The sequence below is a fragment of the Oryzias latipes genome, chromosome 16 (genome assembly GCF_053564925.1).
Source record: "Oryzias latipes strain Hd-rR chromosome 16, Olatipes_Hd-rR_3.1".
NCBI lineage: Eukaryota > Metazoa > Chordata > Actinopteri > Beloniformes > Adrianichthyidae > Oryzias > Oryzias latipes.
The window spans coordinates 899,481-913,953 of record NC_136252.1 but is presented as its reverse complement, the minus strand read 5'-3'; the positions used below and the strand labels follow the sequence as shown (position 1 = coordinate 913,953).

Sequence of the window (14,473 nt, the reverse complement as noted above, 5' to 3'; positions counted from 1 at the left end):
GAATCAAGTTCCAACGTTTTACATCCTCCACTATCTTCTTATGTAGTGGGATGTAATTTTCCTCATATAATTTATTCAGGTTTTTAGGTATGTTTACACCTAAATATTTTATTGATTTTGTCTGCCATCTCATTGGGTATTACGCCGCCAAAACGGCTGGAGGGCTGTAGTTGTAAGCAAGTATTTGAGTTTTGTCCATATTAATTTTATACCCAGATAAGTTTCCAAAATGTTTGCACAGATTCATCAGTTCAGGTAAAGATTTTGTAGGTTGTTCTAAATATATTAATATATCATCTGCGTAACACGCGAGTTTGTGTTCCTTTCCTTGGATGTTTATTCCTTTGATATCCTTGTTTTGTCTAATTGATTGTGCCAGTGGCTTTAAATATAAGGCAAATAAAAGTGGAGACCAGGCGCAACCTTGTTTGTTTCCTCTCTGGATAGTAAAGCTGTTTGAGAGGTAACCATTAACTTTAACTCTTGCCGTGGAATTGGCATACAGAGCCTTCACTGTTTCAATAATTATGTTATGAAACCCAAATTTAGTCAATACTCTATACAGAAAGTCCCAATTTACTGAATCAAATGCTTTTTCCGCATCTATACTCATGAGCATAGCTTTATTTTTAGATATTTGTATCTGCTCTATTATATGCAGGGTTCTGCGTATATTATCTTGTGTCTGCCGGTTTCTTATAAATCCAGTCTGGTCGTTACTTATCAGATTGGGTAAGAATTCCTCCATTCGCCTGGCCATAATTGAGCTAAACAGTCTGTAGTCTATATTAAGGACGGAGATTGGTCTATATGAGCCACACTCAAATTTATCTTTACCTTCTTTGGGAATGGCAGAAATAATGGCATCGTTCCAAATTGGTGGTATTTGGGATTTCTTTAACACCCAGTTGAATGTCTGAAGCATTATAGGGATCAACTCGTCCTTAAATTCCTTGTACCACTCTGCGGTAAAGCCATCAGAGCCCGGCGATTTATTGGTTTTTAGACGACTTGTGGCTTTCCTAAGTTCCATTTCTGTGACCTCTGCTGTCATTCTCTCATTTTGCTCTTCGTTCAGAGTTGGTAGGTTTATGGAGTTAAGAAAATGATCAATCTCGTCCTCCGTCCCACCAGTTACTTTGGAGTATAAGTTTTTATGAAATGCTTCAAACGCCCCATGCATTTCACTCAATTTGGTCATGATATTTCCGGTTTCTGGATGTTTGATTTTGATTACAGTGCTGTCAGCGATTTTCTTTTTTAGTTTCCATGCTAAAATTTTCATTGATTTGGATCCACCTTCATAGTATTTCTGTTTCAGATACATTAATTTTTTCTTTATCTCTTGTGTACTCAGATTATTTATTTTGTTTCTTACTTCTTTTAATTGTTGCAGTGTGCTTGTTAAAGGGTTCTTTTTATGTTTGCTTTCTAGTTGTGTTAACTTCTTTTGTAATTCTTCAGCCTTTCTATAACGCATTTTCTTCCTATGGGAGGCGATTGAGATAATTTTCCCTCTCATAACTGCCTTTAATGTGTCCCATAGAATTGGAAATGACACTTCTCCATTATCATTTATTTTAAGAAAATCGCTCATTTCTTTTGTTATTTCTTTTTTCATATTTGTGTCTTTAAGAAGGAGTGAATTTAATTTCCAAGAGAATAGTTTTGGACATGTGTTTAGATGAATAGTTAGATATAATGGTGCATGGTCGCTTACATCTATTGACCCCATTTCACATCTTTGGATTGTATCCTTATCTTTACCAAAAGTTAGGAAATAATCTATTCTGGTATTAATTGAATGTGGAGCCGAGTAGTGGGAGTAGTCTCGCCTTGTAGGGAAAAGTTCTCTCCATATGTCTATCAAACCCACCTCCTCCATGAGTGTAGAGACTTTTTTATATAAAGTATTTGGCTCTTGTATTCTCCCACTAGAACTATCCAAGTCCGGCCTCAGTCTGATGTTTAGGTCTCCACCACAAATCAATAGACCTCGGGTTTCTGTTACCATTATATTAATAATTTTTTTAAAGAAACTCAAGTCGCTTCCTGGTGGTGCATATACATTCATAAATGTAATTAGATTACCATCTATCATTCCCCGGACTAAAACAAACCTACCTTCTTTATCCTTAATCTCAAAAGACTTTTCAAAATTCACATTTTTGGAGATTAAAATTGCCACGCCTCGCCTACGGCCAGATATGTATGAGGAGAAAAACATATTTGTGAAGCCCATTTTCTTTAATTTTTCATGTTCCTCATCATTTAGATGAGTTTCTTGTAAGTACACCACTTGTGCTTGCTCTTTCTTCATCTTAGTCAAAACTCTGCTACGCTTAATAGGATTTGTGAGTCCATTGACATTAAAAGAAATAACTTTAATACCTTTCATCACTCTGGAAAAAAAATTGCACATTTCAAAATATAGATACCTTTTTGACTGGTCAACTCCCTTAATGAACAAGAACAAAGAACTGTAGTAACAAAAAAAACAAAGAAGTAAAGTATGTGATTCTGAGGTTGGGGTCGTTTCTGTCAGACCCTGACACGGATGTAGTTCAAGTCCTACCAACAGGGGAAAACCCTTCCTCCTGGGAAAAGGGCCCCTGATTATGTTTTTAATACTCGTTTCTCCGTTGTCTCTCTTCTTGCATACATTCAGCTGTTAGGGGAAAAGTACTCACAGACTTTAACAGGAGGACTGTTCGTCCTCACTGATCCTCTGCAGAAGCGGGGGAACGCCTCCTAAAAGCTTGAAGCTTCTTGCGGATAATTTCCTCTCGGTGCTCCTCTGTGTCTCGCTGCTGCTGCTGCTGTGTTCCCATCATCTCCCAGGCTGTTCGGGACAGCTGCTCCGTCAGGGTTTCCCTTGGTGTAACATCGCTGACCTGGAAGCCTCCTCCGCAGTAGAGTAGAGCACAGTTCCATCCTGGTAGAAAACCCTCAGTTTGGCTGGATATGGCATCTGGAATCTGATGTTTTGTTGTTTTAAAGCCTTTTTTGCTTCAGCATAGTCCTTCCGTTTCCATAGAATGGCTGGGGCATAATCCTGGTCAAAATATATTTTTCTTCCGTTCAGAAGAACAGTCTTTTTTGCCCAGGCTTTGCGTAAAACATCTTCTTTGGTTGTGAAGCTGACAAACCGTATCAGAATCGAGCGGGGAGTTTCTGTTCCGCTCCTCTTTGCACCGAGGGCCCGATGTGATCTTTCAATGCCCAGATTGGTGTCTTGAGAGAGATTTAAAAAATCTTTTGTTTTTTCCACAAATTCCTGCATGGAGGATCCCTCTGCTCCCTCAGGAACATTGTAGAGTCTTAAATTCTTTCTCCTGGCCCGACTCTCCTGGTCCACAATTTTCTCTTCCTGTTCGCCGACAATCTTTAGCATCTTTAACATTACATGCTCCACGTTTTGTACTCGGTCTTCCACTTTATCAATTCGGGTCTCCGGCTATTTTGTTACTGATACTTGCCGAATCCGAATTGAAGTCTTGGAATTCTCTGCGGAAATCGCGTATTTCCCCGAGTATTGTGGCTAACGCTGAGTCGGACCCTTTCTCCGGTTTAGCCATAGCATTAGCTTCTTGTTGTTGTTGTTGTGTTGGCGCCGCCGCGGCGTTTTCCTCATTTGTGCGTTCCCCTGTGAGCCCTTTCTGCTTTTCTTTTTTCCCCATGTTCACCCCGATTATTCCTATGCTATTTTCCGACCTTTTCTTAGAAGAATCTGATGTTTTTACGGGGTGAAGACGATAAAATAGAGAGAGCTACTGCGTTAAGCTGCCATTCGGTAGAGTGACGTCACCGGAACCCCCGTGAATACATTTCTTAATCTAACATCAAATTTCTAAAATATATATATTTTCTAAGTAATATTTGAAACCAAGTCATATTGCCAACAGAGAAGTCGGATTCAGACTTGGTATTAATACAGACGACTCTTTTTGGTCACAGATTTGCTCAAACACTTTTAGACTAACCAAAAGTCCTAATCTGCATCTGATTCAGTTTAAAACTCTTCATAAAACTCATTACAGGACAAATGATGTTCAAGATGGGTCTCAGAGAATCAGACATTTGTGGGTTTTGTAACAGCAATACCCCAGATCATTATCTACACGCCTGTGGCTTTGCTCATCTGTGTCCTGGTTTTGGCAGAAGGTGTGTGTAGATTTGTCAACCTGGTTCGACATCGCTATCACAGCCTCGCCATCTCTTTGTGTACTTGGTGATACGAGCGCCATCAGATTAGAGGAAAGATCGAAATCTGTCATCTTTACTGCCCTTTGCATAGCTAAAAAAACAATTAGTTAGTTAATTGGAAGAGTAAAAATAGCATCAGTTATGATCAATATCAGAACCTACTTTTGGATCATGTCAGCTTAGAGTTAACATCCGCAGTGGACAAAAACAATATAGAAGAACTTCAGGTCTGGGTCCGGCTGCCGAGGGTTTTCGAGGACAGGGGTCTGGGAGCTCCGCCTTCTGGGGTGGGATCACTACCTGGGACGGGGTGGGGTTTTTGCCCCTGGGGTCTCTGGGTTGGGGATGGGGGGTTGGGTGCCCGTGGGGACCCTGCTTGGGGGGGTTTTGCTGTCTCATCCCCCAGGTGTAGCTGGGGTCAACCTGCGCCCCGGCTTCTCGGCACTGCCCCTGGTCTGGGGGGGGCTCGCCTGCGTCCGGGGCTGGGTCCCAGTCGTCTCTGGTCCCGGGGGTGTGTTGGTGCGGTCCTGATTGGCCTGCCTGTGCCCTGGGGCACCACCTGTTGGCTTGGCCGGGGGTGAGGGTGGAACACTCGGCTGCCTGGGGGGGATGGGGGTGCTTGTGGTTGGCGAGGGACGTCTGATGGGTCCGGGGTTCAGGCGCCCGGGAACCAGAGCTCCCATTGGGGACCCGGTTGCATGGGGCTGGGGCTCTGTTCTACGGCCCTGGGGGTGGTGTCTAGACCTGCTCCTCCCTGGCTGTGTGGTCTTTGGGGGCTGGTGTGCTCTGCAGTGCCTCTGCCGCACTGCGCAGCGGGCCTGGTGCCTCGTGCTCGGGTGGGGGTTTTTGGGACAGGGATACAACAATACCATGTATGCTAGAGCATGACAAGTCTCGCTTTGTACACATAACAACTCACCAAGAAGCCGGGGAGTTGATAGTGGGGGGAGGGGACTAAACTAAATAAATAAATACATTTTATTCATTTATTTATTTAACCAGGAAGGTCCCATTGAGATTAAAAACCTCTTTTACAAGGGAGTTCTTGCCAAGAGGCAGCAAAAAGTTACAAACACAGACAACTAATACAATTACAATTTCAATTATAAAAACAGTTACATTTAAAGGAGTTGACCTCAAGTGCTCTCTGTCTGGCTTTAAAATCATAAATAAATAGAGAAGAGACAAATATAGATCAGTCAAAAGGGGGGAAAAATGATAAATATAAATAAATAAATAAAAATAAAAAAGGGGAAGAAAAAAATAAGAGGGAAACAATTTTTGTAAAAGCAATTGAGGAAATAAATAAATATAGTTAAGTAAACCCCCCCCCCCCCCCCATCCCAATCGGTCAGGACTCCCGGGCGCTGGCGTGCCTCTCGTCTGGTCGCCGGCGTAGGTCTCGAGCGGTCGGGGCATTGGGTATCGGCCCGGTGCGCCTTGGGGCAGGGCGGGTCCCTTCCGGGGCCGGGGCGCCTCTGCGTGCTCTCTGTTCCTCCTACTCCTCGGTCGGGGGCTGATGGGTCCTGACCTCCGTCTCCGTTTCTGTGGTGGGGTCCGGTGCAAAATTATGAGCGAGCAGGCCCTTAATACCAATAATAACAGTAATAAAAGCACATTTTGAAGGTTGTCCAAATGGCAAACCTTTTCTTTTGGCCAGTCTAAGGCACACCTGTGCAATAATCATGCTGTCTAATCAGCATCTTGATATGGCACACCTGCGAGGTGGGATGGATGTTCTTGGCAAAGGAGAAGTGCTCCCTATCACAGATTTAGACAGATTTGTGAACAATATTTCAGAGAACTGGTTATTTTGTGTATGTGGAAAATGTTTCACATCTATGAGTTCATACCATAAAAAATGGGAGCAATGACAAAAGTGTTGCGTTTATATTTTTGGTCAGTGTATGAATGAGGCCTGAACCCAATTTGAGAAAATCAGAAGCCATGCGCTTTTGTCCTGCTTACACGTTCACCGGTCATATCCGATCTGTGCCACATGAGAGGAAAAAATCGGAATGGGGTCACTTGAACCGCGCAGTGGAAATACGGGCATGGGTATTGTTTTTTTTTTTCTTATATTTTTCTACACCCCTCTTCGTGAACATCGGTAATATGAATATTGTGTGTCCCTGTCTGTGTGCAGTAATCTTGGGAGATAAATCTTTAATCATTGATGCATGATTATACTTCAAACCCTTAAATAGTTGTGTGCAGACTATTTTTTTTGTATTGTTGCTGTCCGGTCCAACAAGGAATGAAAAAAAATTTAATTTTCATAAATAAAGCTTAGCCTCAAATACAAAAGGGGTTTATACAAATATTCACTCAGTCTGTTTGAAGATCCATAAACCCCAATTGTAACAATAAAATCTGTTTGCTTGCTCAGTTGTTTAAGTAAAAAAAAACAAAAAACTTTTTTCAGGCCATGGACTAGTCTAATGTCAGACAATGTTTTCACGAACCAACCTGTTTGAGGCTCAAGTGAAATGTTTGCATTTTCATTTAGCCTCCAGTTTTTACCTAAACTTTTGAGGGTAAAGGTTATCTTCATGCTATTTAAATACAAAGATTAAAAAAAGTAAGTCTTGATTCTGGAACATGTGGGCATCTAGGTTTTGATAAATGCCACCCAGCACTTGAGATTTTTCTTCAAAAACCTTTGTACTGTAAATTGAATAGAAGAAAAACCTGAAGTTCCTTCTGCCTGTGTTGTCTGCGGTTCTGTTTTCACATAAGCACAGACCTCATTCTTCCAGATTTCCTTCACCGTTTTACTTCTTTATTTGATTTCTTTACTCTTGGAATCAATATACCCTGCAATCTTTAAATCTGCGTTCACACCGAACACGATTCGCGTGACAAATTCTCTGCCTGCCGCCTGTTCAAAAATTGGCGTGTTTGAAATCCCCCAGGCAGACCCAGCACTGCGCATATCGCCTTGTAAACGGTGTATGCTGGTTAGTTTTTTGCTCTGATGCCACATGTGCATCATCATGAAAATATCACGAGAAAGGGGCAGGGGCAAGGAGACTACCCATTAGACGCGCAATTGGAAGTTTGCTACTGCGCTGGTTGCGAGCTGCCTTGATGACTACAAAACAATGCATTGTGGGAAACAGTGCCCTGATAGTTCTTGTAGTGAAAGGGATGCTAAATAGAAACCGCTGGTGCTCAATGAAGCAAATCTGTGTATTTTGTTACTCTTTCTGTAGATGGTAAATTAGAGATGAAAATTTTTCTTTTTATATAAATGGCTATGGCAATTGAAATCAATAACACTCAGATTACCTCATCAATACAAATGATTTTACTTGAAACTTCTTTTGTACTGATAATCATTTTGGTTTTAATTGCAAATCATCTGTGGTTCTGTGTTTTATTGTTGCCTTTAGAAGTTCCCTTTTATTTCAGTTTGTTTTATTTATCTGGGAGAGTGAACATTAATATTTGTCATCTGTTTTCCCCGGACAGATATAATAGTCAACCTTTAAAGCTGAAAATAACAAATAAAAACAACAATTGAAAACATCACAAAACATGATATACAGATGCCCACAGTGACCTTTTAGTCAAAGGGGTTTTTTGTCCCATTTTCATGTATGAATGCCTGTGTGACGCATTATTTACCAATAGCATCCATCAGTTCATAATCATTTAGAAAATAGTTTAAAAAATAATTAATTCAGAAAATATGATGAACATGCCCCTCCCTGACACACACCTGGCAGCCCTTCCTCACATGTCTTGCCTACCCCTTCACTCGCTGAAGCAGCACTATACAATTAGGCTGGAGATTGGCAAGGCGCTGCAGATCTTTTACTTAGTTTCTGTGCTATCCTAGGTTCTTTAACGTTGGGAGTTGGGTCATCTAGACCCACTAGACAGTGCTCTGAACCTTTTTTCTTCAATGATTTGTGATCTTCACTGGTGTCCATGGATTACATGAATTCTTTCCACCTTTATCCACCTTTGTCATGGTAGCAAGAACACATCAAAGGTCATCTTGACCCCATAGGATAGCACAAGGGTTAACCGAAGTCAAACAGTCTTCTTGTCTTGTCGGAATTTGTTTTCCAGCGTCCTCACTTGCGAAACATGGATTTTATATTTGCAGCCGGCTCGCTGCATCTTTGCATTCACAGTTTGAAGAGAACAACTCTGATTTAAAGGCAAAAAAAACAATATTTTGTCTTTTGAAATGCATTTGTATTTCACTCTCTGTGTTAATACCGTTCTCATGCTGTTTTCCTCTAGGTCCTCTTTACCGAAGTCACACAACAACACATTATGGCAGCTCCGTAGATTGTGGAAAAAATGTAAAACTTTGAAGTTCGCCTTATGGTTATGAAAGTACGGTAAATAGAAAAATATGATAAGAGGCAGAGAGCCGCATGCAGCTCGAGAGCCACGTGTTAGCCACCCCCTGCTCAGAAAAAAGAAAGTCTTGCTCCGCTGCCTCGCCGGATTTGACATGCAAATATCGGCCAATCAGATCAACCAGAGAAGTTACCGCCCCCAAGTGACAAAAACGCCCTCTTAACACTGCGTGCAAACCTAAGGAGCGCTCAAAAGCAAAGTCAGCGCGTAGGATCATGGCTCCGTTTGGATTGCAGGCGTGCAGTTGTAAAATGCGGGGTTACTCAGTTAGAATTGTGCCTGCGCGGTTGTAAAGTTCACTCACTCAGTTCCTGAATAAACCCAGTCAGTTGTCTTTGCGCTCGTTCAATTAATGTCAGCGATGAAACACGATATTCTTCTTCCCTCCTTTCCTTTTCCGTTCGGTCCAACACAAAAGATTTTGAAATATGATTAAAATGAATAAAGTTTGGCCTAAATTACAAAAGGAGTTTATTCAGACATACCTCTGGTTTGTCAGAAAATTCATAACCCCTGTTGGTAAAATAAAAAATGTCCAACACAAGAGGCCTTCAGCTCTCATCTGTCTGCCCAGCTGTTGGAAGTTAAAAAAAGCAAAAAAACAACCTACATGGAGCAACATATCCAACTGACCCCAGCCACATTCCTGAACATAAAATATGGCAGTGCCTTTATTCAAATCAAACTACCAATGTGTCACATTATGAAGGAAGGTCCTCCCTGCTGGTCTCCATTTTCTTGAGGAAATTACACTGCAAGGTCCTACAGATCTCCAGAATTTGAAGGCTTGCTGTCCTTAACCTGAGAGGGAAAAAAAACAGAATAAAATCTGTGGATCTTTTTTTAAAACTATTTTAATGAAAATAAGAAAATATCATAAGGTTCTGAGGCACAGGCAGGCTGCTTCCTGTCTAGCCACCAGAATTGCTCCATAGACAGGGCTCCAGACTAACTTTTTTCACTAGGAGCACAGTGGCCCCTAACTGAAAATTTTAGGGGCACAACCAGAAAATTTAGGGGCGCATACCGTAAATTAACATGCTAACCAAATCTACTAATTTCCACTGTATTACTAATAAATACTTTAATAATAGATGCAGAAATTACAATGTGCTGTTTAAATTCAGTTTCACATTTTATTCTGCACTTTTGAAGATGCAACAAGAAGGTAAACTGACAGCACCATCGCTGTCATGGAAATTTATCTTTGTGACACCAAATAGGTGCAGCCAAGATGCACAATAAGCGTGTTTGAGATCACCCAGGTGAACTCAACGCTGCGCAGATCACCTGGTGTGTGACATATATTTTTGTTTTTGCTCCAACATCAACTGTCAATCATCACAAAAATATCGCGAGAAAGGGGTGGGAGCAAGGGGCAAACCTACCCGGACACAGCTGGAAACTGAACTGACTGAAAGCTGCCCTACTGACTACAAAACAATGCATTATGGGACATATGTCCTGATGGTTTTTGTAGTGGAGTGATTAATTAAAATAATTTAAAATACCAATTCATTAAAAAAGGCTACATACATCACAAAACATTAAAATAATCATAAAATATATAATAACACAGATCATACTAAGGGGGGAGAAGAATATTAAAACTAAATTGAATGTTAAGGACAAATCCATCTTCCTGTTCTCCTTCAGTCTTGCTGCAGATTCGCTTTCATCTCACAGCCCCCCCCCGCCTGGTCTCCCCAATGATCCAGGCGAGGTGCCGGTTCATCTCAAACACGTCTATCGTTGCATTTTCCCCACGTATTTTCAGTGTGTCTAAAACTAATGTTGTTTTTGCTCGAGCGTGTTTAAAGGTCAAGCCCTGTTAGCTGTCACGCATGTAGTTGTGGGACATTTATTCTCCTCAGCTGACCCGACTCCCGCGGGAGCGATGTGCTGCCGTAACGGCCGTGCATAACCGTTTGATGCGCCGCCGTAACCGTAACCAAAACCTAAACCTTCCTCCGGTTCTGTGCGGCCCAGAGAAAAGTTCAGCACGGACTGCATGTATTTAGAAAATTACGAGCGAATAAATACGTTCTAAAGGAAAGTAAGGAACTCCTTAATGTGTGTGGGAGGGGGCTGTCAGGTGTCCTGCTTTCAAGCCCGGTCATTGTCCCGCCCCCAAGAGTCATATACCCCACTGTGATTGGTTGGTCAGCTCCGCGCACGACAATGAAAAAGTGTCATTCATACAAACTGGCGGGCTGCAGTAACATTAAACCTTCATATTAAGGCGGGGACCGCAAAATATCATCTTGGGGGCCGCAAATAGCCTGCGGGCCGCGAGTTTGAGACCCCTGCTGTACACTCTGGCACTGGTACACTAGCCGCAGGTCGGAAGAATGAATCAATAGTTCGCTTACCCATAGTTCAGACGCACATATCAGGTTGTGATATTTGTCTCCGTTTCCTTCCCACAGATGTTTACGCGCACTCGATTATCTCTAGGCCCCTCCCCCTACACACATTTTAGCCACTCACAGTGGCTTTCCCTATTCTTCTCACACGCAGTGGCCGCCTCACAGACAGGTATCACGCGAGAGTGTACGTGCTTGCGTTTCATGAGTATGTGCGCGAGTGTGTGTGTCTGCCTGCGTGCGTGTGGGCTTGCGTCTCATTGATTATTTCATTGATCATTGATGTGCCCCTTCCACGTTTAATGTATAAAAAATACGTAGGGTGGGGGAGGCAAATTTACTGGTAGCATATGTGCGACTGGATGTAAAATTCAGTCGCACACTCTCAAATTTTGGTCGCAAAATGCGACCAATTGCTCGCAGTCTGGAGCCCTGATAGAGCCCTGCGACATACTGTCCAGGGTTGGCCTTAGCCCAACAGTAGCCGGGACAGGGTCAAGAAACCCTGCTGCCCCGAAAGTGATACAGCAGGTAAAGAAAATGGATGGATGGAAATTCAAGAGAACTACCAGATCAATCCACCATATTGGATGTGTATTCACTGACAACGTCACATGCCCAAAGTTACGTCTCTGACCTCACCAAAGTTTAAATATTAGAACTCTGGCCGCACCGCTCAAATCGCGCTGCTGTCAGACCCCCACACCTGTACATTGACTTAACAATGCAATTGGCCTCCTCTGCTGCGCATTTCGCGTTCAGTGTGAGAACGCAGCTTTAACGTCAAAATGTAAAGTCAATTCTAAACACTGTTTTTATTATTGATCTTTTTATTCTTTCCAATAGATCTGAAGATGATTACTCTGAGGAGGAAGACGATGAAGAGGAAGAGGAGTATGACGGCGAGATCCCCCAGCCAGAGCTGGAGCCTCGGAGTCGTCTGTGCCTGATTGGAGATGCCGGGGTCTGCTTTCTCCCAGGAGAAAATGGGAGTGAGGGTGAGGAAGTTGAAGAAGATGAGGAGGAGGAAGAAGGGGAGCATCACATGCGAGAAGATGACAGTGACACAGATGGTCCTATGCTTCATAAAGATGAGGATGAGGAGGATGAGCCTCCACCAAGTAAGCACAACTGCTCCCTTAGGAGGCTTAGCGCTGTTGTTTAGTGTTTTCACTCCGGCCTTCATCTCTCGTGCAGGTGCTCTGGCCAGCAAAGTGAATAGAAAAGACACTCTGGCTCTAAAGCTGGGCAGCCGTTCATGTGTGCCTGACAGGGACAGGTTCGTTCAGGACGGGAGCAGTAGGGACGAGCAGCCTCATGGACAGGGGCTCACCTGGCAGAGCAGGGAGCAGTGGGAGGCCATCCGCACTCAGATCGGCACGGCACTCTCGCGGTAAAATCCCAGTTTGTCGCGTTTACGTTCCACAATTTCATATGAAGACACTTTGTAAATGAATAAGAGGTTGTTTCAAAGATCCATGCCCTACTTATCACCTGTCTCATTAGGTGATGAAAGTATGTAAAAAAGTACCAGATTCTTTTCTTGTTTGTTTTTTCTTTTGCTTTAGGCGACTTAGTCAGAGACCCACCGCTGAGGAGCTGGAGCAAAGAAACATCCTTCAGCGTCAGTATTCACTCTTGACATATTAACATATCTTTGGAATAAGGGGCGGAGCTTTCAAAGCTAGACTGATTTTTGTCTGCGTTTATCAGCAGCACTTTTCACTCCTTTATCAAAAGATTTTTTCATTATATTCAGGTGTTAAAAGCCACATTGTTTTTTTTTCTTGCCTCAAAGCTGAATGTGCCTACAGCCACATTCAGTATTTGCATTTTTAACAGTTATTTGAAATGTGATCATTAACTAAGGGTCTAATTTTGGAAATGTTTCATTTTCTACTTTTTCTTTAATGTCCAAAAAATCTTTCATGTTGAAATCTAAATTTGGTCCTGACACTTTTTCCCCTTTCATCCTTTCCTCAGCTAAAAATCAGGCTGACAGACAGGCGGAAGTCAGAGAAATCAAGCGGCGGTTGACCAGAAAGGTACAGCAAAAATACCTGAGTGTCATTTTGTATAGCTAGAGACATATTAAATGTAGAATAAACCAAAATTTTCTGTTGTAGCTGAGTCAAAGACCCACGGTTGCAGAACTGCAGGCGAGAAAAATCTTAAGATTCCATGAATATGTGGAAGTCACAGATGCCCAGGACTATGACCGGAGGGCAGACAAGCCATGGACCAAGCTGACTCCAGCCGATAAGGTGAGCTCTACACTTATTGCTACAATAATGTATTGTTGGCCCCCAATGAATATTTTTTTTCTCCTGAAGTTCACATTTAACTCAGTATTGATTCTTGCAGGCCGCCATCCGAAAGGAGCTTAATGACTATAAGAGCACTGAAATGGAGGTTCATGAAGAAAGCAGAATCTACACAAGGTGTGCTTTTATTAAATTTTGTTCATGTCTCAAAAAATGATGCAAATTATGGTTATTTCTCATTCATTTTGGTTTAAAATAATCTGTAAAATCTCAATTTAAAACAAAAGAAAATTATTGAATTAATACCAATATCTGGTCATCATTTTACTGACATTTCAATCCCAAACATCCTGTCTCTGCCTGGTGCCTTCAAGGAGCTCCAGTACAAATACGGTGAGCGACAGGGCTCACACTACATACAAACGGAACAAGGCAACGGCATTACCCGAAGCACAACGACATAACCGCAGCATTAGCATTAACCTCAGCACAACGGAAATTAGGACTTTTTTTTCCTACCGGCAGGAAAAAAAACAATTCAGTTTCAAACTATTCAGTGCTCCGAAGAGCTACGTGATATTAAGGTGTTTTCTAGGGTGTTATAAATTTACCCAGCTCTCCACATAGGGACATCTGCATCTGACGCTCTTGGTCTTTTTTTTTTATTACGACTTTTAAGTCGTGAATTTACATAAAAATTACTCAAAAATTTATAGATTAACAAGGAAAAAACACCAAGGTTTATCGGAGCCTAGCTTGAAGATGAAATATGTGGAGCCTTTTGTGAAGCTTTATTTCTGGAAAGGTTAAAAAAACAAAGAGATTCTGAACCTTTTGACGACTCAAAATCAGATTATTTTCTGTGGAGCCGGCTTTCCGGGGTTTGGGGTCAGTAAAGCAGACTGCTGCAGCCTTTATTTTCCTTTTCATTCCCATAACCTGAAGTTCATTTGTGTCATTACGTCATGAACCTGTCATCTGAACACCAGAGTGGAAGTAAACAGTGTTACATACGCCCCCTCCTGCAGATGAAACGTCCCGTTTCAGCATTAAACAATAAAGAGGAATGAAAATAGTCTGTTATATTAGCATTAGAACGTTGAAAATGCCAAAAAGTGCGCCTCCTCAGACGGAAGCGTCACACAGACGTAGAGATCTGGTCTTTAAAGGAGGAAGAAGGGATTCTCATCTGCAGGGACAACGATGGCTTCATCGGGCTGCAGAGATCCTGCAAACCACCCATCAATAAATAAAACA

The 14,473-nt window shown here is 42.2% G+C and overlaps 1 protein-coding gene across 29 annotated transcripts in view; it reads left to right on the top strand.

The window, feature by feature from the left end:
* phactr4b (phosphatase and actin regulator 4b) overlaps window positions 1–14,473 on the top strand; it is a 187,444-nt gene that overhangs the window by 95,838 nt on the left and 77,133 nt on the right. For all 29 annotated transcript variants that reach the window (XR_013648178.1, XM_078932858.1, XM_078932862.1 and 26 more), the window contains 6 exons: window positions 11,799–12,073; window positions 12,150–12,345; window positions 12,521–12,576; window positions 12,936–12,997; window positions 13,079–13,216; window positions 13,317–13,393. Coding sequence is in view for 28 of the 29 variants with exons in the window: in XM_078932858.1 (XP_078788984.1) it covers window positions 11,799–12,073; window positions 12,150–12,345; window positions 12,521–12,576; window positions 12,936–12,997; window positions 13,079–13,216; window positions 13,317–13,393 (804 nt within the window). In the remaining variant the exon portion in view is untranslated. The remainder of the gene's footprint in view (window positions 1–11,798; window positions 12,074–12,149; window positions 12,346–12,520; window positions 12,577–12,935; window positions 12,998–13,078; window positions 13,217–13,316; window positions 13,394–14,473) is intronic.